General features: G+C 28.0%; 3 protein-coding genes and 1 pseudogene across 3 annotated transcripts; 1 reads left to right on the top strand and 3 right to left on the bottom strand.

The window, feature by feature from the left end:
• Positions 1-1,288: 1,288 nt before the first annotated feature.
• Positions 1,289-4,380, bottom strand: LOC141534055 (uncharacterized). The gene is given in 6 exon segments (XM_074253197.1): positions 1,289-2,226; positions 2,229-2,579; positions 2,636-2,772; positions 2,858-2,926; positions 3,183-3,393; positions 3,514-4,380. Coding segments are annotated over 6 exon segments (1,614 nt in total). The 5' UTR covers positions 3,899-4,380; the 3' UTR covers positions 1,289-1,765.
• An 8,654-nt stretch (positions 4,381-13,034) lies between these two features.
• On the top strand, positions 13,035-14,772 carry LOC141534872 (2-oxoglutarate dehydrogenase complex component E1-like). The gene is made up of 3 exons (XM_074254479.1): positions 13,035-13,576; positions 14,133-14,219; positions 14,292-14,772. Exons 1-2 carry the CDS (start codon positions 13,429-13,431, stop codon positions 14,216-14,218), a joined length of 234 nt encoding a protein of 77 aa, XP_074110580.1. The 5' UTR covers positions 13,035-13,428; the 3' UTR covers position 14,219; positions 14,292-14,772.
• A 183-nt stretch (positions 14,773-14,955) lies between these two features.
• On the bottom strand, positions 14,956-17,941 carry LOC141534053 (120.7 kDa protein in NOF-FB transposable element). Its single transcript, XM_074253196.1, has 4 exons — positions 17,772-17,941; positions 16,575-17,669; positions 15,596-16,259; positions 14,956-15,006 (listed from the first exon to the last, which is right to left on the bottom strand). Exons 1-4 carry the CDS (start codon positions 17,939-17,941, stop codon positions 14,956-14,958), a joined length of 1,980 nt encoding a protein of 659 aa, XP_074109297.1.
• A 610-nt stretch (positions 17,942-18,551) lies between these two features.
• Positions 18,552-22,652, bottom strand: LOC141534052 (ATP-dependent RNA helicase p62-like; annotated as a pseudogene).
• Positions 22,653-23,795: the final 1,143 nt, after the last annotated feature.

The following is a 23,795-nucleotide window of genomic DNA, read 5'->3' as shown; positions in this document are numbered from 1 at the left end:
AAAGTCAGACGTCCGCAGTATTTCTCGAATTATACTATCAGTCATGAATTAGATGAAGTAAAAAAACTAAAAATTAGATTTTCGGAATATTCAGGTTTCTTTTTTGCAATAAAATATATCAGTTACCGGGATATTTATTGAGAAATTAATATTTAAAAATCACAAAAAATTCTCAAGTAACCTACAATAAAATGGGGTCAAAACATTTGGCAACGTTGCGTAGCGCGCGAGCTTCAGACCATTCAATGAATTCAAACTAAACTTTAACGCACTTATATTTTTCATTTATACTTATTAGTTAATTTATTGTTAGCAAATTTTCATATTACCGAATTGAAAAATATAATAATAATTAAAAAATAGCAAATATTAGAATACCATCTGTCTATTTATTTATTTATCATATGATAGGATATACTCACACATTGTTTATTATAATTTTTTAAATTATTCTCATAAAGTTAGGATACAAATGAGTAAATTAAAAACGATTTTTTTATGAATAGTGTAAATTTAATTATTTTTAAAATTAAAGTTTGATTGTAATAAGGATTCTCATTGAAAGTACATAAAGGTTGTATTTATTGCAAAATTAATAGTAATAATTAAGTACAATTTTATAACAATTAACAATAACATTATTATTCTTTTTTTTTGCAAAACTAGTATTAATTTTTTTACAATATTATTTAAATGTTTTGGTGTGTTAGTAACCCGTGGTTTTTTACCAACATTTTCTGACAATAATGATTTTACCCCGGCTTCACCACTTGTAACGAAGGCTTTTTCTAATATTTCTAATGAAATACCGGAATTAGCCATTTTAGTTATGAAAATAGCTGATACCTCAGGTTTTAATTTCATTAAACTTAATTTATTTTTTCTAAGATAGGATCTGTTTGCTTTTTCTCCAGAATGCTTATTGTCGTTTTAGCCATTTGTTTTACCAACTCATCTTTTACCCCGACAGCTTGCAAAACTTCTTTCAAAAGTCGGACGTCCGTTTCACCATTGTGAGCACCTTCAGTCGAGTTGTCACCAAGAAATTTCAAGGCCAAATTTGTTAGCTTCAATCCGTTTTTTTCTTTTTAATTTCTGGTAAATGTTTTTTAGTATAGGTAGAGTGTCTGAAAAACCTTTTACAATAGATAAAAATTCACTCAGTAGATCATAATATTTCAAATGGCGCAATATCATTAAAGCATCAAATCTAAATGCATTGTGAGCCACTAATATTAATTTTTTTTTGTTTTTTTAAAAGCTATAAAACTTTTTAAACCATCTTTAATAGACAAACTTTCAAGGCAAGTATTATGTAGATATAACTTGTTTTGTTTTATATGAAGTCCTGTTACTTTTGATGCATGATAATTCATTTTTGTAGGAAGCATGTATACATTAAATGTTTTAGTTTTATATGATGCAGATATTTGACATATTTCATCAGAGTTTGAAATTCCAGTGGTTTCTAAGTCAAAAATTACAAGTTCACATTCCATTAGATCACTATTTTCATTAACATCCGTGAAGTTTTTGATTAATTCGGAGAGTCCATCAAGATCACACTCTGTTTGATATGAAGTTCCTTCTTTACGTTCCTTGCTTGCAATTTTACCAGCTCGTTTTTGTTTTCTAAAATATCGGCGACTTTTAAAGCCATACATTTGAGAAATTTTATATTTCTTAATTCTTGCTTCATCTTTACGTTCTCTGAAGAATTTAGTTTTTTTACCACATGACAGGGATAGTTTATCGTAAACATATTCTATGTATTTTGTGCCATAATTTTTTGACAAACAGCTGCAGCTACTCTATAGTCGAATGATTCAGATGAGCCATAAAATTTATTTTTTGGATGTTTATTTATCACAATGTTGTTAAATGATTCATTGCTTTGCGATGAACCACATGGTGCTAACTTTGATGCATTGGTTGATAGCTTATCAAAGATGTTATTGAGATTTTCGAATAACTTTGGGTCAGTTAAAGGTTGTTTTTTGGGTAAATCTTTGTAAATAAAATTATTGTCTTTTTCGCGGCATTTTAGCCACTCTCCGCATTTATCGTGATTTCCGTATGCATGAGGAACAATATTTGACAAAGCTTCGGCAGCAGCTTCAACATTACCTTTGTTGTGATTTAAAACACGGACAAACATCTGTCCGAAATAATTTACAACCTTAGCAGATAAACCCAATTTATATAAACGTGAATTAAAATTTTTTTGGCATGATTAGTATCAGACCATTTTTCAACTTCATGCAATGCTTCTCGACGAATTGCTGCTATTGCTGAAGAGTCATCGTCACCGATTAATACAGAAATAATCACATTTTCTTCCTTCAAGAGTTTATTGTTAGTAACTAATTCCACAGACATATCAGGTTCCATAGCTCGTGCAGATCCATCAAAATTTTCACGACAATCGTGATCCCTTTTGGGATGACCGTGTTCACATCTTGAGCATCTTGTTGAACGAGTGTTGTAAGAAATCACTTTACCACTATAATATCCAATCAGTGACGTATATCCTGGAACAAAATTACTTATTTTAACACACATCTTTTTATCGCTGTATATTTAATTAGCGTAAATTAATATGCAATAATGGTATGATCGTATGACATCAATATACCGTTTTTACTATTGTAAGAATGACCTGATGCTCGTTTAGTCCATGCAGAATCTCTAGAAACTTTTATAGGTGTTGGAGTAGGAGAGTCAGTAGGATTAGGATTCTCAATAGGATTGTGAGTAACCAAAGGAGTATCACTGGAATAGCCACACAGTATATAATAATTTATTAGTTGTTAGAAAGTTACCTTTTATAAAACCGTCATGGTGTTGTATTTATTACCAATTCAAACAGTTAGTTTTTATTGAAAATAAATTCAATAAATTTTTGGTGATTTTAATTGGATGTTTCCTGTTAAATAATTGTTGATCAATTAAAATGTATTTATTTTTCATCATTTACAAATCATGTAATTAAATTAAAAGCGAAAGTGAATAAAAAAGAAACCCTTTTTATCAGATATAGAAAGATAACAAATTAATTAACAGTCGAGTGTTTAAAAAATCATGCATATTTTTAAGTAATAAGTAGAAATAATTGATGTTTATTCAGAAATTATATTGATATTAATAATTTTTATAAAATTATTTGAGTTAAGTTTACGTACGTTGTATCAGAGGATTGTGTTTTATCAGCATCTATTGTTAATTGTTTTTCTAGACGTATGAAGTCTCGACAACTATCCTCGGCCACCTGTTCAATAGCTGCTCCAACAATTCTTTCATATCTTTTCAGCAATGCACTGTTTATTATTGGTATATCTAATGCAGAAAGAATTGTGTTGATCTGAGCTTCTCCAATCCCTGCATCAATGATAGCTGAAATTTTTACATTAAATAATCAGTGTTGATAAATGAAAATTCTTATAAATAATATTTAACTATACGTATATGTACATTCACGTAGAATACGTATTTATTTATCTAATTAATACTTACCAAAAGCTAGTCTCAAGTTTATGTCAAATTGTTTGTGATTTGTATCATTGGTTTTAAAACTGCTTGTATTAACTAAGTAAATGTTTTTACATTTCGTACACTTCACATGAAAAATACTTGCTAACCCCAAAATTTCCTCTTTGACAATGTGTTTTAAACTTAATTGTAAATTGCATTTATTACACCACAATTCATAAGCAATAGATTTAACATCAATCACTCGGTTACTGACATGAATGTAAATATCTTCAGGAGCTGGATTTTCTTCAAGTTTTTTTTTTTTTGCACTCACAACATTATCGAGCCATTGCTTACGTTTGAGACTCACAAATTTACCAGCATTCTTGCCATGAGACATTCGAATGTTATGGTTATGACTAAACATTTTTAATTAATTTATTTATTTACACTGACTGCAAAAACTTAAACATGGTTAAGGTTATGCTGTACAAATGAAAATGTAAACAACCGAATACAGCGTTGCCAAATCACGGACAGGTTACTAACAGCTGATTTACAAGAGTCAATTTAATTTTTGTATTTAACTATTTTTTTTTTTTTATTTTCAAAATTTCAACGATTAATGCCTCATATACTGTTTATTTTTTAATTTTGGGAATTTTTATGGGTTTTTTATTTGAATTTATCGAATATTGACTACTACAGTTATTTTGACTCAACTGGAGCGAAAGGATATCCTTAAAATATAAAAATAAACTAATTATTTGATTTTAAGGGTGCCTCCCACTTTTTTTAAAAATAAAGTGGCCAGAACCGGTACTAAAAATCCCCAGCGCGTTAAAATCTTCTAAATTAAAATAAAATTATAAAGAATTGATGAATATTAATAAAATTAATTTTAAAAATAATTAAAAAAATATTTTGATATTTTAAAATTAAAAAAAGGTTTTTAAAAATGAGAAAATCCGTAAAACTCGTGATTTATAATTACGTTGACCTTGAGCTGTCAATGTCGTATTTATTTTTAAGATATTATTAAAAAATAATGAAGACATTGATTAAAAAAAGGCCAACGAATTTCGGATTTTGCAAGTATTAAAAATATATTAAAATTTACTTACAGTTATTATCATCACACAATTGGATGTAATTTCAATAATAAATTTTATGTTGACGTTTGACATTTAGTAACTTTTTTGGTCAGATGTAAACATTAGGCTTGTATTCGTTTTGCGCATGTCCGATACACAGGCGCCGCAGCGGGAAAATTCAACTGAATGAAATTCTTTATTTTTAATCTAAGTGACACATTTGCATAAAAAATTATTGTCCCAACATAACAATTACAGCATAATAATAATAATAATGACTATTTATGAAATAGAAAATGAAAAATTATTGTTAAAATAAATTCACACGTTTCGATTTGATAAACATAAATTTTTTTTGAAAAATATCAATTACAAAAATTTTAACTTCCCGTTAAGAAAATTAAAAATTTTCAAAAATCGGGAAGTTATGTTTTTACCCCGTTTTTCGAAAATCTAGTTTTCATAAGATCTCGACGTTTGAAGGTCACAGGAAGCTTCCCTGACTATTCCCGCGAGGTTGTCACTATGTGTGTGTGTGTGTGTGTATGTGTGTGTGTGTGTCAGGGTAGCGCAAAAGCGACTTTTTTTTTTCGAGTCTCGAGTGAAAAAATGTCAGTTTTTGATGTTTTAAGAGCTCTCTCCAAAGGACAGCTCAAAAAATAAAATTTTAAGAGGTCGCTCCAAATTTTTTTAAATTTCAAAAATCGTCAATAAACGAATTTTTTTTATTTTTTAATCTTTTTTGTCGTTACGTCATAATTTTACAGACCAAAAAAAATAAGTTCCTGAAAGTTTCAGTTCAAAATTAAAATTTTTAAAGGTTGCTAATAATTTTTTTTTAATTTCAGAGTCAAAAAATGCTAATCCAATGAAATAGTCACGGATGTACCATAAATGTCGAGAAAAACTTTTTAGTGCTGGTGAACCTAACTTTTGATTTCGTTCTTTGAATTGAACCAGATCTTTTAGTAATTGTAAATAAATTCTCGGGGCTATAGTAGGAATTTGGAGTTGCCATTAAATTTCGTGAAAATTTGAATCGATTCAGTTCTCTAGATTTTGAGAAATCTGAAAAATAAAATTTTCAAAAAATGGTAATTTTTAGTAAATTTTTCAATTTCTCCAAATTTTTCTGTATGATAAATTTTTTTTTAAAAATAAATCATAGGATTCGAAAAACTGCATCACAAGCTGCGAACCGTGTGAATATTGGTTTATTCATTCAAAAGTAATTGGAGTTTGAAAATTTTAAGAACAGTGTTTTATGAAACTTCTATCAGACTTTTGAGTTCGAAGAGCTCAAAAGCATAGAAAAGACAACTCTTTGAGCTCAGAGAGCCAAAACCTGAAAATCAAACACTTGAAGCTATATATAAAATAGAATTGACTATAACTATTGTTGCTCAATAATAATATTTTTATTAATTTATTTGTATAATGTCTGTATTTATTTAGCTGTGTAAATATAAAAATTTGTGTTTCCAGAAGACAAATTATTTTTTGAATTATCTTCATCAAAATCTTTTTTGAAGTTGGTTGAATTTTTGAATTTTTTATAACATTGGTTCACCATTTGAAAAATCTCATTTTTTAACTTTCTTTTCTGGCCTCCATTCTTCCTTCTTTTACATTGTACTCCATCTGTAAAATAATAATTTTTTTTTTTTTATAAGAGTTTCATCCGTCAATTTTTAGTATATTTCACCTAGCGCGTCAAGTATATTCAAAAGATCCATATGGTTAAAAAGTTTATGTGTATGTATTTATGTATAGTTAGAGAACTTTGCATTTAAAATTTGTGGCAAGTTGCAGAAATGGCCTGGGTGTCAACTATTTTGTTATTTTTTTTACCAACTGTTTTATCAGAGAAAGCCTAGCTATACAGATCATCTTAAAACTCGTCAAGTAGATACAAAAAGTACATGTAGTTAAATAGTTTTATATATATATATATATATATATATATATATATATATATATATATATATATATATATATATATATATATATATATATATATAAGGAGAGGAGAGAGAGAGAGAGACAGCTTTGCATTTGAAAATAGTAGCAAGTTACAGAAATGGCCTGGAGGGTCAACTGTTTTACTAACTTTGTTTATCAGCATTTTTATCAGAGAAAGCATAGCTTTAGAGATCACCATTAGGTCGATTAAAAAAAAAACTCTGAGAACTTGAAGATAACATAAATTTTTTTAAATTACCTGTTCTAATAGCACAAACTCCCTAAACTCCCGTCTCTCTTCCACCTTGTCCAGAGTTATTATATGTGTTGTAACCTCCGAGCTGGTTATATTCACCACCACGCTCTCTCTGGAAATTACCACCCCCATATTCTTTTTTGAATCCTGGGAAAAAAAAAAAATATTAAAAATGATTCTTCATATCGACGTTCTAATTAGTAAATTATCTAACTCCATTTTAGAGAATCTTCTATTTGTACGAAAAAAAAAAATTAGTTCAAAATTCATTATCACTTTAAAAATCCATTTAATATCATTATTACCTATTAGAGATATAATATTTAGGTTTGAATCATTCAAATAATTTATAATCCGAACAAAAACAGTTTCACTGTAAAAAAATTGCGCCAAGTCCACGTTCATAAAACTCATCTCAATAACGTTTGCACTTTACAAAAAAAAATAAGACTCGATATAATAATTGTCATTCTCTACAAAAAAAAGTGAAATACAAAAAAATACCAAGAAACTGTCATAATGTTAAAAAAATTGAAAGAAAATTTGTTGAAAATTTAAAAATTAAAAAAAAAATTTTTTTATCGTACTTGGCGCGCGTCATTGAGTACTCCAAATTTTTCGGAAGAATGTCAACCCGAGAAAAACGATTTTGCTCGAATTTATGTAATTATGTATAGTTATACATATTCGGGCTGATCAGCTCTAATTACATAATATATGATTTCATACATTCTTATACTTATAAATTTACATTAGTCAAGCATACTCAACTCATTAAAAACACTGCTTACTCGATTAATTATGAGTTTCAGTGAAAAAATCCGTTTTTAAATTTTTTTTAAATGTTTAGTGGACATAACTATCAATATCGTGGTGTGGTGAAATCATCTGAAATTATATAAAATTTTTGGATTCAATTTTTTTCAGCTCTGCCATTAAGCTTCAATGAAGAAACTTGATATTGCTTAGTTTAATTGTAATTAACACATTTTGATTGGCAATCACACCGCATTTTCTCGATTTAGTTGGTCATATGTTTTCTTTTCTAGAGCACTCAATTGTATCCACTTTGAAGTAGTTTTCATAACCAAACACGAGAGGGCGTTTTAGTAAAATCATAAATGATGTCTGGAAGATTAAAAAATTTCAAATAACATACGTATTACATGTCGATTTTACCTAAATTTTGTAAAACTTATTATTAAATAATAATAGTTGATTAATTAAATTCATGCATTTTATAGGTTGACTTAATTATAAATTTTTAATCATGAAAAGGATGTTTATTTATCCTGAAAAAATTTGGGGTACTCAATGACGCGCGCTAAGTACGATAAAAAAATTTTTTTTTTTAATTTTTAAATTTTCAACAAATTTTCTTTCAATTTTTTAACATTATGACAGTTTCTTGGTATTTTTTTGTATTTCACTTTTTTTGTAGAGAATGACAATTATTATATCGAGTCTTATTTTTTTTTGTAAAGTGCAAACGTTATTGAGATGAGTTTTATGAACGTGAACTTGGCGCAATTTTTTTACAGTGAAACTGTTTTTGTTCGGATTTCACATCTTTTTGTAAAGAATGAAAATTTTTGAAACGAGACTTATTTTTTTTGTAAAGTGCTAATATTATTGAGATGAGTTTTATGAACGTGGACTTGGCGCAATTTTTTACAGTGAAACTGTTTTTATTCGGATTTATTAATAACAACAATCATTTTAGTAATAATAATGATAATGATAAACATTATTATTGCTTTCATTTTTAACATCAATTTATTATTACCGATATTAATACTTTCAGTATTATAATTACTATTATTGTTAAAAAGTGTTCCTATGCAGAGATATCTAAATAAAAAATTATAATAGGGACAAAATTTAAACAGTAATATTCAACGCTGTCTGAACCGAAATAATTCTGATTCATAGAACTAAACAATTTTTTCATATTTTTTCAATTAATTAATATTAGGAAAATAAGGTATGAACTACTGTTATAATAGAAATTTAAGAAAAAGAAAGAATTTCTTTTGAAAGAATTTATTTTGATATATTTTGTCATTTAAAAGTTTATTGTCCAAATGTAATACTGTTCTACTCGAATTGAAAAGTCAATAAATAACAAAATAAGTACAGCAACGACACTTTATTCTATTAACATCTGTGAGAGTCTCTCTAAGATTTTACTTCACTTTTCTACGTTACTAACCTAAATCTTGAAATGGCTGTATTTTTCATAGCAAATTATCCTCTTGAAGCTACAGTTGATGTAAAAATATTTCCAGCGCAGCCCCTGACGGGTGTAAGTGCAAGCTGCGAAATATCTTTTTTAGCTTTAGTCTCCCGTCTAGTAAAGGATTATTATGCATTCTCAAAATATTTAGTGAAACTGTTGTTACTGAATAACTAAATGCATCAAACGCATAATTATATTAGGTATCATCTAAAAATTATGATTATTTGAAACCCGCTCAATTGAATAATAGTGCCACCTACAGGCAATGACCAAGAGATCATAAAATATGTACACCGTCCAATGAAAATTTTCTAGACCTTGAACAGCTACTAATCCGAAGAAAGTAGAACTCAAACAATGCTTAGATTGTTCTGTGTTTAGTTTAGGTAATAAATAAAATTCAATAAGAAAAAAATGTTTGAGAATATAGACATATAAGAATATTTAGTAGTTTATACGAAAAATTTTGTATTCATATAAAAATTTTAACATTATTAATTTAAGGTTTGTACTTTTCCCGCGCAAAATTAAAAGTCACAAATAAATGGATTATTGCAGGCAAAGATATTATTATATAAAAGGTCGTATGTTCGTTAATTAAAGAGCTCAAATCCTGATAAAAAATTAGTTTTTTTTTTTATAGTACTAGTAGCATTAAAAACTTAATATGACTTAGAATCGTTTAATCTTCAGTTTTAATCAATAAACCAGATGATCAATGGGAATTTTAAATTTTTATATACATAAAGAAATTTTTAACGCTTTTTTTTAATCAAAAAATTGTTAATTTAGATTAAATACGTCAATGCACAATAATTAAATAATAACAATAATTATTATAGTAATATTTATTTATGAATATTACATGTTAAGTTAAATACTGCATACAAATACATCAAATTCAAAATTATACTTCTTATTAGGATAATAGCCATTAGGATATAATAATAATAATAATAATAGCCATTAGGATATAATAATAATAATAACATTTACTTCTGGTAAAAATATTCTATAGAGATGCATAAAGCACCTGTGCATAGACATCAGAAGGAATATAATACATTTATAAAAATTTATACAAAATATTAGAGTAACTTAGTCAGTAGTATACAAAGTAACTTAAGAATAATTTTACTAATTTTTCACAAAATATCGATTAGTATTAATGAAAGTTTAATTGAACTAATCCATCTCGCAATACGTTTTCTTAATCTTTTATTATAATTTAGTTCTTTCAAATTATTTGGAAGTCGATTGAAGTATTTTATTGCTATGTAATTTGCATTTTTGGTACTTATTGTTCTATTAACTTTTGGAAGAGTTATCTGTTTAGACCTGGTATTAGTTATTCTCTCAAAATATAATTTCTGACAATCATAAAAGTAATGATTTAAAGCTTGGATAATAAAAGATTGTTTAATCTTCAGTGGTCTTAACAAATCATCCGTAATTTTCATTTTGTTTAACAATTTATTTTGCAGATTTACAATCGGTTTTAAAGCGTTCTCATAGGCACCACCCCATGCAATAATTCCATAGTTTATAACACTTTCAAAAAGACCATGATAAATAATTTTCAGTATCGATGGGTTTAACCAATTACTTAATTTATAAAAGAGGAAGGTAAAGTACTTGACTTTTTCATTAGTTCGGAAATATGTATGTTCCATTTCATATGGCAATCAAAAACTATCCCCAAATATTTACAACTTTCAACTCTTTTCAACTCTCTATCTTTAATGAACAAATGAAAATTACTAGGTACACTGTCCGTAGAACAACCAAAATTAATAAAAGTAGATTTATCAACATTCAGCGTTAGCTGATTGCCTTTTAACCAATGGTCTAGCTTATTTAACCAGTCAGTTAAACGGTCAGCAACGACCAACCAATTACATCCACTACACAGAACTACACCGCAATTAAGTTAGCGTGGAAATTCTATGGAATTTCTTCAACCAAATTTGGAAAAATTGCTCCCAAAATGCTCTATCATAATCCGTAATTGCTCCAGTAATTAAATAATTATTTAATTAATTATTTGCAATCTAAATTACAAAAATTATTTTATTTATATCTCAGAGAATTTATGTTTTTTTCAATATTTTTTCAACTTAATAAATTGCTCCCGATTCGTTCTTTCGATATTGGTCAATTTTATTCGATAGTAACTTTTATTTATTCATAATTTATTGAAATTAATAATTACAATTTAAATGGCCATCTTGAGGCTATGATGACGTCACATCATTAGAGTCGCGCAGTAAGAATCCGGCGAAGGGAAGAATTGTTATTATTATTGTTTGAATAGCCATTAAATGATGACGTCATGAGTGGGAGAACGATGCGTTTGGCGCATGCGTACGAACAAATTTAAAACGCATGCGCACTTATAGTGTTTAATGTTTTCAGTATGAATGACAGCAGGGTAGTAAAAAAAAGATAAGTTAACTATTACAACTTGTAAACAATTGGTAAATATTTGTTAAATCATAATTTTTAGTTACAAAAACTTTAAATATTATGAAAAATATACTTTAATATTTAATTTATTTTTTTTTTCATTCAGGTTTTTTTATATCTGGGAGCTAGCTCTCAAGTCGGTCAAGATCCTGTAAATAAACAAGTTGTCAACAACCATTTAGCTGTACAAGCTATCATTTGATCTTATTAGGTCCGGGGTCATTTAATACCTGATTTGGATCCCCTTGGTATTATGAGAACCGATGCAGTACATATACATTACGCTTTGCGCAAAGGGGCACCTAAATTTGTTCTCCAACAATACATACTTGAGGAAACCAATATGGACTGTGTGTTTAACCTTTCATCGACAACATTCATCGTGTTATTCCCCGCCGTCTGGAAAGTGCTTACTGCGGACACATTAGTGTAGAATTCATGTTCATCAACTCGTTGAAGCAGTGTAACTGAATTTATCGAAAAATGGAAATTCCTGGAATTATAGAAATTACTAACGATGAAAAACGTTTAATTTTAGTTCGTCTTACACGTGCCACCGGTTTTGAAGCATTCTTGGTCCGAAAATGGTCATAATATCTGTCGTAAACCGTTAAATCAAATATTTACGCAGTTCGCAGCATTGGATGCAGCCGATTACGTAAGTCTTAAAATTATAATAATCTCTAAATTTAATTAGTAATACAAATTGAATGATGGCTTAATTAAAATCAACAAACATTTATTATTATTAGGGTTCTGAAGATGTCAAGTACCACTTGAAACTTACATTGAACGTTTGAATCGTGTAATAAGCAAGAACATCCATCTGGCTGTCGTCACTAATCCATCTCATTTAGAAGCTGTTGATCCCGTCGTTCAAGGAAAACGGCTGCCGAGCAATTTTATTGTGGAGACGGAGAAGGTAAAAAGTAATTTTTGATAATTTTTTTTTTTTTTTATTATTACACTGATAACAATACTAGCTAGACTGAAGACAAAAATTCTTGAACCAAAATTACTCGCAAGGAAAAAAAAAATAAATTTTTGAGTTAAAAAAAAAAAATTAGCAAAGAGTTTTTTTTAAAACTAAAAATTTTAAATTGGTTTAAAAGTTTTTTGATTTTCAAGAAATTTATTGTTTTCCTGATAAAATTTTTTTTTTCTTAAGTCAAGGTAAATTTTCTACCAGTTATATCAATAATTTTATTTATTTATTAATTAAATTTTTTTTTTTTCATATTTTAAGGTTATGTCTATACTTTTTCACGGTGACTTAACTTTCTGTCGACAGGGAATTATCTTCGAAACGATGCACTTGTTAGACTTGCCTGATAACACAACTAACGGAACAATCTACATCATCGCTAACAACCAAATCGGTTTTATGTAGATAACGCTCCTATTTTCCACGTAAACTTCGACGATACAGTATTAGTAATGCACGTCTGTAAAATAGCAGCAGAGTGGCGTGCTACATCCTACAAATATGTGATTGGTCCCGTGTGCTACCGTCGAAACGACCCCAATGAAATAGATGAGTCGATGTTTATCTAGCCTCTCATGTACCGTAAAATAAAAAAGACTCCACCTGATCTGGACATTTATTCAAAAAAATTGATGGACAATAGTGTTAGTTCATTGTTGAAGGAAGGAATTCACGTAAGATTTTCCGGTCAGGATGTAGGAAAGGTATCTTTTCTCATCGGCACCACGTACTTCACCACCAGACTGTTGACAAAGCTACTTACCGGCCTCTGTGCTACTTGTACCCGGATCAAGCTCCGTACACCGTCTGCAATAGCTCGCTGGCGGAGTTTGGAGTGCTTGGATTTGTATTTGGTTACGTGATGACAAATTCGAACGCTCTGGTCTGCTGAGAAGCTTATTTTCACGTTTTGCGCTGACAAATTGCTCTGCCTTTCCGTAAACCTTTGATTATCATGACTTTCAAGTCGTTGCTTCGTCTTCCAGAGGCACGGCTTAGCTTTGATATTATGACCGAGGATATTCAATTTTTGAGAGTCATTCCTGAGGATGAAGCTACTGCGAAAAACGCCAGCAGTGTCAAGAGAGTTTTATTCTGCTCTGGTAAAATCCACTATAATCTCAAGAAAGCTCTTTTTCTATTTAATTATCTGTATTAAGAGTAACCATCGTGTAAATTTTTGATAAATTCTTATTAATTACAAAATTAAAATAAAATAACTTTCAGTTTATAATATTAAATATTAATTATTAAAAAAAAAAAAAAAAAAAGCATAGAAGTAAAGAAGTCGATAATTGGTATTTTTACCTTATTTGAATTTTTTTTTTAAATAAAGGAAATGTTTAAAATTTTGTAATTTAAATTTCAATACTCGGTTTAATAGTTGAATAAATATTAACTACTAATAACGTATATTAATCGTAGTGTTTGTACTTTTTTATAAGCTGCGAGAAGTAAATTATCCCTTTGACAATGAGGATTTACAGTACTCACAGTATTCTAATTGGATAGTTAGTTGTGTATATTTTATAGATAGTAGTTTAAAATAAAAGTAAATGAGAATCTGAAAATATGATTTTATTGCATGTTATTCCAGATGAGATTGCGAACATGATAATAAAATATTATTTACTTAATAAATATTTATTTATATTACAGTATTGCACAAAGTTCTTTATCATGTAGAACTTATACCGTATATACTCATAGTTTGGTTCGCTTGGAACTTGAATTATAAATACTGAGGTAAATGTTTTATTATTATATTTAAAATAATCGTTTATATCATTATCTATAATAAGTTTTTTTTTTTTACAGCTTTATATCAAGACTTCGTAAAGTAAAATTCAATATAATGACGTAAGTATTTAAACTAATGCATAAAATAATAAAGAAATTCTTATTGCAATTAATTTAGATGTAAGTTTAATGGGGTATGGTTCTAAATCGTTTAATTGTGTCCACTTATTATTAATTGAACGAGTATATGCCACATAGTGGCCGATTTTAGTCGGTGGCGTAGGGGCACGGTATTCTATCACTCCAAATAACAAATATTTTTTATTGAGAACAGTTAATTTGGTTGGAATTTCTTTTAAATTAGTTTTTACTAATGGTGGCCGATTATAATCAGAACGAAAAGCGAATTGTTCATAGAAGTGGTCAATATTTATGCATAAATACGAAGAAATTGTCGTAGTACAGCCAGATACAATTTTATTACAGTTGTTGCAATAAAAATTTTTATTCTTAATTGAATTTAAAATACTTTCTTCTAATAAATCGAACCCGTGATTCCATACTAATTGAGCACTTATGTTTAATATTGACATTTGTTTTGTATCTTCGAATTTGCAAAAACAATTTTTTTTTTTTTCAATGATAGATTCATAAGATTTCATTAGTTTTTCAAATAAATCAGAAATATTATCATTGCAATCGATTCGATAATTATTTTCAGAGTATAGAATACGTAAAATAGTTAACCTTTTTTGATAATATTCAGATGTGGCACCATTTCTCGCGTAGCAAACTACAGATGAAAAATAATTTGACATGATATTTTTAGAATTTACAAAATTTCTAAAATTACTAAAATTAAGATAAGCAAATGATAATACTTCCGATAAACTATCTATTGGACAAGTATTTACGATGATTACTTTCCTTTTACCAATTTCAGAGAAGCAGCTGTTTTTAATTATCGAAAACTGTTTTTTTTTCTTTTTTTTGTTTGGTTCTTTATCAGCTGCATTTTGATGTAACTCTTGCACCTCAGGACACGCAGTGAGATATTTTCCTCGCTTTTTTGCTTCTTCTAAAATGGGTGGAGAGTTGATTTGTCGTTTATTCAATTCTTTTTTTTTAATTTGAAAATCAACTGGTTTTTCGTCAAGTATAATTGTGTAGCTACTCTCAGCATTTTTTTTAATTGAAAGATTTGAAGGGGTATTATTACTAATATTTACTTTAGTAGTAGGAGTAGAATGAAATTGAGGGGAACTCAAATGATCTACGGTAATATTAGTACAGTCTGAGTTTTTGTTTAAATTTTGAGAGGTATTACTAATTTTTAAAATAGGGTTTGATGTAGAATTAATAATATCATCTTTTATAATTACATCTTGAATAAAATTCGTATCTTCTTTGGTATCATCACAATCACAGCTCTTCGAATCATTTTCAGACTGTTCATTTTCAGTTAAATCTACTTCACTAGAATTATCAACAATAACACGATTTTTCCAATTTTCTACGAAGTTTAGCACATGTGAATCCATCTTTTTTTTGTCTTTCTTTAAGTCAGGTTTTTTTCTTGTCAATTTTTCATTATTATAATAACTTTTAGCTTCTATCATCTTAGTGTTTATACTTTTTGTATGTTCTGCTATAAATAAATCAGCTCGATTTGTTTGACGATCTGTCAAAACATTATCTTTTATAAATCTAAAATAATTTTCAGATCTCGACGAAGTCGCTACGTAATTTTCAGATTTATAATATCTTACCATCGCATTTGTCCATGATGGGAATTTGTTAAATAATAGTTGTAAGTCTTTTGTAATTGCAGGTAAATGATACATATTGACATCATCAAAACGAATGGACTCATCAGGACTACTAATAGGCACTTTTTTAAAAAGATCTTCTACATAATTAGTCAAATCATCATTAGTTTGTATTTTATTCTCCGGTTCATCAATGACTTTCTTATCATCTTCATGGCAAGATAAATGTTTTTCATACGAGATTTTGTCTTCGCAAGTAGTACTGTTTTTAATTTCACTGTAATTAATTGTATCGTCAAATTTAAAAGTTTTGATTTTTTTTAATATCCATTCAATATTGTCCCTAGAACCAGTTTCATTACTACTTATATTTATTAAAACTTTCATAGTTTTTTCTATATCTTCGAAAGATTCTAATGTGCTCATAAAACCAATCGCCCTTAAATAAAAGTCCTTGATGTAATATTTAGAATTTGTAAAACATTTGAGACGTGACACCCAATGAATTAAATGAGCAATGTCTATACGAAGATACGGTCGACTGACATGCTTTAATTTGCCAACTAATACTTGATAACACTTAGAGAGATACTCTCTATAGGTATCATGATTGTAAGCCATACAAATTGCATTTTGTAATGCTTTCGACATGTCAGTAACGATTTCCAATGGTTCATGTGCTTTTGATGAAATCCAATTCCTTAGCCAAAACTCGATTATTGTTGTATCGTGTCTCTCCGATAGCATTTGGCAAACTGGCACAATTAACGATCCAATATGCGTAACGACTTGATATAAGAATATTGGACCACAATAACTTTTATCATTATACGTAATTTTGCGCACTACACCTCCTGTCGCATCAATTGAGACGATGGGATTGAAAGTAAGAAGATCGTTATATACACTAATTTGCTCAGGAGTCCAGTACATTGCAAAAAATTTACTGTAACCAACTTGACGAATTACAGAACTTAGCTCTGGACTATTATGTTTCAAGTTTTGAATAGAGTGCCACAAGTCTCCTTCAATCCCAAAACGTTTTTTTTTAGCTTGATGCCGAATTTGATTTAAAACGCCTGTTTTTGGAATTATCGGAGCATGCTGATCGCCGTATTCTTGGAATTTGTCAATCAAATTATTTTTAAAAACTTCACTTTTTTTGAGTTCCATTGCTTCACCATATTGCTTACGAAGATTTCCAGATACGTGTCTTTTCTTCGTATGGGGAATATTTTTCGTATCTAGAGTATGTACTATTATTGATACATTATCATCATCATCAAATGTAAAATTGATTTCACCATAAAATCCCGACTTACATATTTTTTCAGTACAAAAACCGTTGATTTTTATAATAAACTTATCTTTAACTCCATCAGTGTCTACTTTATAAATATTATGGGTTTTGAAATTATAAGCACACGGCAATTTTTGACTAACATAGACTAACTCTGCAATTATATGTCCCCAACCAGAACGTAATGCAAAATATTCTTGTTTATTTCGATCAATTTTTTTGATTGGTTTAATTTTTAACCATTGATCATTGCTAAAAGAAAGAGCAAAATTAATTAATTTCGTTCTGCTCGACCGTTTTGTTTGTTGATAAACATTAAAATCACTATCATCAGTACTTATATTTTCTTTTGATTCATCGGAAATAGTAGAAATTTTTTCATTTTCACTGAAATCAATATTTTTCTTTATTTTATCAGGTAAACTTATATTTCGTGCTTCAAGATAACTCGTTTTGATATCATGTCTATTTTGATAAACATCGAAGTACAAAGTGATCGGAGTTTTTAAATAACTTCCAGATTTTAATCTCCAAATCTGGCAAATTTCTTTCCAAATAGGATCTGCTTTTGGTTTTAATTTTCCATTTTCACAGAAAATGTCAAAATTCACTATTCTATTTAAAACCTCAATAACCGAGACGGCAGCCCAAGACGTCATTTTAAATTTCAGCTGTAATAAACAGAAAATTTATTATTAAATTAATAAATTACATAATTATCGTTACATATTAAATTATATACTTACAAATTTAATACTATAATCGTATAATTAGAGATAATATAAGTTTTAATTAATTAGCTTGCTGAGTAAGACTGCTATGATGTATAACCTGATGATATTTTAATCGTCTTTTGTTTTTTCGTCTAACGCATTGAAGGAACTTAAATAAAATAAGTAACGGAATTAAAAAAAAAAAATTTTTATTTATGATACATTAAATACAAATCTTTAGACAAGGATATTCATTGTTTATGTTATGTATGTTATATAAGGTAAATGTTTATTGTTATGTGATATTTGATAGTTTATGAAATTAATGTTTATTTATTTTAAATTGAACGTAAATTACAACGATATATCAAAGGAAAAATTAAGTAATAAGTAATTTTTTAAAGATTAAAACATTCATGAAAGCTGATTAATTTTCGATATTCATCAAAATATACAAGATCAATGACGTTATAAAAATTAGTTATTAATCTATACTGCTTATATTAATAATTAACATTATTTTTTTCAACAGTGAGATCAATAAACTTATTAAGTTTGAAATCAAAAATTAAAATGAACCATTCCTTGTCATTTTATAATTTTTTATATCATAAATATAGATGGTTTTCATATTTTTACAAATATTGTTCTTGCTATTTTTTTTCTCATGAAGTCTCATAGCATATAATATAGAAATATATTTTTTTAAGCAAATATTATTATCATTAAATTTTGAAAAATAAATCATTTCAAAACAATATTGTATATTAACTTTCACGAACTTTACAGGGAGCTTGTTGAATTGGAAAACCAAAAAGTAATTATTAATTTAGAAGGACCTCCACCTCAAGTTAGAAATGGTATTGATAAGCGAAGAGATTTGGTGATACGTAAAATAAGTCTTATTATTAACTCTAAAAACATGTCGCCGGTATTTATTGACGCTAAGCATTCCCCTTCAGTTATAACTAATTGAATTTTAGATTCGGGTATCAACAATTATAAAAATTTCACTAAATTTGTGTTGTTTTTTTTTCACTATTGATGATGGTGATGATGATGACGATGAATCCAATCACGTTGTTGAGGACACACGGAACTATTTATTTAGTGTAACGTTTTCTGAAATTTTAATAAAATTGTAACATAAATAATAATAATAATTGTAAAAGTTAAGAAATATTTATTTATAAATCATTTATTTACACAAAGTTACATTAATTGGAAAGTATAAAGTGACAAAAAATTGTAAAGAAAATAATTAATATTTTTACGTAAAATAAAAATATAAATTATAAAAAAAAATTTATTTGAAGATAAAAATTATTTTTTTCTATAAAAAAACAAAAAATAAAGAAAGAAAATCCTTAGCAAATTATAGTCAATTAATAAAATTAATGGAGTCGTAAAAATTATTGCTAAATTGATTACTATCTTACGAATTTTTATACTTACGCATAAAAGAACATTGTCAATTGAAAGCACTGCCTCTAGGTTCCAGAAAATTCAAGCTCGGCGATGCAGTATATGTACACCTGGAATTTAAAGCAAATTAATTATTTATAATATTAATTAATAATAATAATAATAATCATAATAATAAATCACGCTACTTGTCATTTGTTTAAATTGATCATTTAATTAATTAAAAAATAAGACGATCAAAACTATGACAACGATTGTGTTTTTTTTTTATTAATAATTCTTTCATTATATCATCGTTTGTCATTTACTTTATGTTCGCTGATTTATAAAAACATGGTTACTTTGTGATAATGAACTTAAAAGAAATGGTATCTGAAGACTCTAACTTTATTCACCAATGAGCAGCATTCCACAAAAATATGAACAGTATAATCTCCAACCAACCAAATTAGAAAAAAAATCTATCATTAATATATGTATACTAATATTTATATATGTACATTAATTATTGAGAATAAAATTATTATTTTAAATACGGTAGACGAAGGAGATATATTGATTTTATCAATGAAAAGCCCATTTAGTGGTTTATAAAGAAAAAAATTATTGTTAGAGTAATCTCAAAGCGTATTTCTTATAATATTACAATATTGTAGCTAGATTCTATCACTTACGATTCTTTCCGAATTGATCGCGCTGCGCATTAGCTATCTCGGACAGCTGTGGATTTATTATTTGACCGGTTTCTTCGGTTATGAATATCAATTACTTGGCCTTTCAAGCATTGCTTGGTGTAAAGTACATGTAAGCTGTACCAGCACTCTGACAACATCCTATTCTGTCAATTTTGTGGATATAATCCTCTGAACTGTTAAAATAATCAAAGTCAACTACATTTTTAAATTCTGATAAAAAGTAATCACGTTCCGTCTAAGATTTGTCACTGTGGATAGCAATTACTGATCGATCACTATCAATTTAGATTTTTTCTCGTGTTGTTGACAAATTTTAAATATTTGACGGATATTTTAATTTGCAGAAAGTGTCAGAGATCAAATGTTAACTTGAATATAATCAGAGAGAAAATCTTCAGCCAGTTGCAGGCCACATCAGAATCTGTGTGTCTAGTCTGATTTGTTTGATGATTTTCATGATTTGTGATACAAATTCCATGTCCAACATACGAAGACATTCAACAGCTTCATTCAATACAAGGTAAGTTCATCTTCTTATGTTGTTTATGCCTTTTTCGAGTAAATCAATCAAACTGCCAGATGTTGCGATACAAATTCCTACACCAAATTCAAGGGCTCGTGCTTGTGGTCCTTTGGGTGAACCACCAAATATACAGGTATTGAGGACATATGCTGAAGATCCTAAGTCCCGAACCACTGATTAGATTTGTTGAACTAATTCATTCGTGAGAGCTAATCCAAGACAATTGGGCCTTCTCCACGGCTTAACTGTTATTAATGATTGATGTGTACAGTTGCTGGAAGAATAAACTATAAAAAAAATAAAATTATTGATTACCTGAAATAAAAGGCCTACAAAAATTTTATTGATTAATTTTAGACTTACCACTAAGATTTTTCCGAATCTAGTTCAGGCAATAACAACCATATCGCATTCACTGAGCGCAATTGACCAACTCTAAGATTGAATAGCCGTCAGTTCTTGAAAAGACTTGCTTACAGATTTCTTGTATTACGTAATCTGGAAAACTTTCTTAAAAGCTTGAATCAGTAATGGAGTATTGTTTAATATCTTAATAATAATTTTCTCCTTACTTCTTTCGCCCTTGATATATCAAACGTAGGATGTCCGCTTTTGTCTCTCAAGCTCCAGTTACTCGGTGAACAGGGTTGACAATGACTAACAGGCCTAAACAAATAAACAAATAAATACATACATAAATGACTAAATAAATAAATAAATAAATTAATTAATTAATTAATTAATAAGTATTTATCATTTTTACTTATAATGAAATAAAAATTTTAACTTTCTGGTGTAATAGTTTTTTTTTGTTCATAGAAGGAATGAGCAAGGTTATTATAGATGAAGACATAAACTATATAAGAATTTTAAATACCGTAAAAATCTAAAAAGAAGAACCCCCAATTTGTAATTGAAAAAATCATTTTATAAATTGTCTAAGAAACGACGTTTCTAAAGAACAAAAGAGATTCAACAATAAAAACAATTCTTAGCGATGATTCCGCGATAAATTCAGGAGTTACAGCTGTTGTTAAAGTAACAATTATAGAAGACAGAAAATTTAGAATTTTCTTCAGTAGATCCTTAAAGTTTAGATATTCTGGAAAAAATAAAACTTCAAATACTTATCAAAAAATATTCACAGATGTTAAAGTCTTATTCCGCCACAGAGTAGTAACCCTTTTTTCGTAAAACGATAATTACCTTAAAAAACTCCAAAATATTTTGAAAAATTGTCAACAAAAAAATTAAATTGTTCAGGAACAATTGACAAGGGGTTACCTGATCGTCTAAAAAAAAAATTGTTAACCATTCTAATGTATAGAATTTCTAATTAAGTTTTCCGTAAATTCGTCAGCTGAAAATTAATTTAGAATTAATTATTCTTATAATAAATTTTGAAAATTAAAAAAAAAAATAGTTCAATTTAATATTAATGTAAATAGAAATTTTGTTACTTTGATGATTGTTAAAGTTTAAAATCAGTTTTTCTCGCTATTTTAGCTTAGTGTTTTTTTATAAAAATCCGTGAAATAAAAATTATAATATAGATTTAAAATATTTTATATTAAAAAATTTGTTTAGACAGACAAAATAAGTATGGTAAATTATAAATATAGTAAAAAAAAAAAAAATATTTAACTTTCAGTTCACTTAAAATAACTTTTTTAATGTTAGATGAACTAGATATTGAACTGCATAACGTTTTTTTTTGTCAAAGAGATAACGGGAAGAGCTCGTACGACCATTTGCTCACAAGCTATTAAATCATTAATTAAAATTAATTTTGCTGTACTAAATAATACTGTAAATTTTTATTAACAATAATAATAACTTACTAAAAGGATCACAAGGTGCACTCTTAAATACTATGCGATAATTAGTGAAGAATATAGTACATTCGGCAGGTAAGAGTGGTGGTGTTCTCGAAGACCTAACACACCTCTTAAAGTCAATTTGGAAAAAGATAAACTCTCAAACAATCCGTTATAAGTTCCTAACCAGGTAACATGTTCGGTATAAGTATTTTCGGCTGTTGTAATATAAAAATTAATTTAATTTATAAAAAAATAAAATAATAATTATTAACATTTTAAAAACCTTTTGTATAGAAAGTAACGTTTTATTTTCGTGGTAAACTGCTTGAGTCAGTAGTTTAAATGAGCATGTGAACGACACCCAGAACCATTTGATGAAACATGATCGACACTGACACCGTCTTCCGTAAAAATACGATTGACAAATCATGATACCATTCTTATTACAGCAATGTCCGTCTCCACGGGATTTACTTCCTCGAAACCCGACTTCATATCACCGCTATCGCTTGGTACACTATTTCGAAAATATTATTTAATATATTTTACACACTCGATGCAAAAATCAAAAATTATGAATGTAAAATTATATTTTATGTTATATTATAAAAAAACGAAAAAATTTACCTTTTAGTGACATTATTATTATTTCTTTGACCATCATAAACGTGATCTTGTTGATGTATTATAATACTGATGTCTGGTAGGACTAATAAATATACAATTCTATTAGAATAAAGAATAGCTTGACTGTACATCGTTATTTTTTTACAAGTAACAAGCTCTTTTTGTTTATCCGGATCAAGAGTGTGCCATATTGTCACTAGTTCAGTAGCTTTTTCTAATACTGATAGCTCTTGACTACGATATATTGATCTACGTTCACATAATGAAAATTATTAATATTCTCTCGGACTGATTGGGCTCATAATTGGTCCCTCATTTCCCAACATTAAATTATTAGCTGGTAAATATAAACGTTCAATGTCATTCTATACGTCATGACAAAATGCATTTTCTCAAAACGGTTAATTTTGTCATAGTACTGTATGAAACTGAAGTTAGCCGACAGCTGTCAATTTTTAGGATTTTTTTTTCTATCAAATAAACTAAAAAAAAAAATAAAATAAAAAAATACACCAATAGTTTTTATAAATTTCTTAATGTGAAATAAAAAAAAAAATTTTATTACAAAAATTGAATTATTCAAAAAATTCTTAAAATTGACAGCTGTCGGCTAACTTCAGTATCATTAATACTGTATCCTACAATATATATAATGAGCGTGTTCAGCCGAACAAAGTCCTTGACAACTTTGTAAGTTACTCAGCATATAC

This window comes from Cotesia typhae, unplaced genomic scaffold (assembly GCF_013202065.1).
Source record: "Cotesia typhae breed Kobodo isofemale line unplaced genomic scaffold, CoteBio_Ctyphae scaffold_13, whole genome shotgun sequence".
In the NCBI taxonomy this organism is placed as follows: Eukaryota; Metazoa; Arthropoda; class Insecta; order Hymenoptera; family Braconidae; genus Cotesia; species Cotesia typhae.
Note: the sequence above shows the minus strand (reverse complement) of the source record. Positions and strands in the feature narration are given on the sequence as shown.

What these genes read in the sequence shown, in the direction of transcription:
- LOC141534872 (XM_074254479.1), top strand. Translation starts at nt 13,429, where the DNA reads ATGACTTTCAAGTCGTTGCTTCGTCTTCCAGAGGCACGGCTTAGCTTT. An exon ending in GAGAGTTTTATTCTGCTCTG is followed by an intron (nt 13,577 to 14,132) that starts GTAAAATCCACT and finishes TTTATATTACAG; the next exon opens with TATTGCACAAAGTTCTTTAT.
- LOC141534053 (XM_074253196.1), bottom strand. Translation starts at nt 17,941, where the DNA reads ATGACGTCTTGGGCTGCCGTCTCGGTTATTGAGGTTTTAAATAGAATA. An exon ending in TTAAAAACTCCGATCACTTT is followed by an intron (nt 17,670 to 17,771) that starts GTACTTCGATGT and finishes TATTGATTTCAG; the next exon opens with TGAAAATGAAAAAATTTCTA. An exon ending in ATACGAATTTTATTCAAGAT is followed by an intron (nt 15,007 to 15,595) that starts GTAATTATAAAA and finishes TTTCATCTGTAG; the next exon opens with TTTGCTACGCGAGAAATGGT.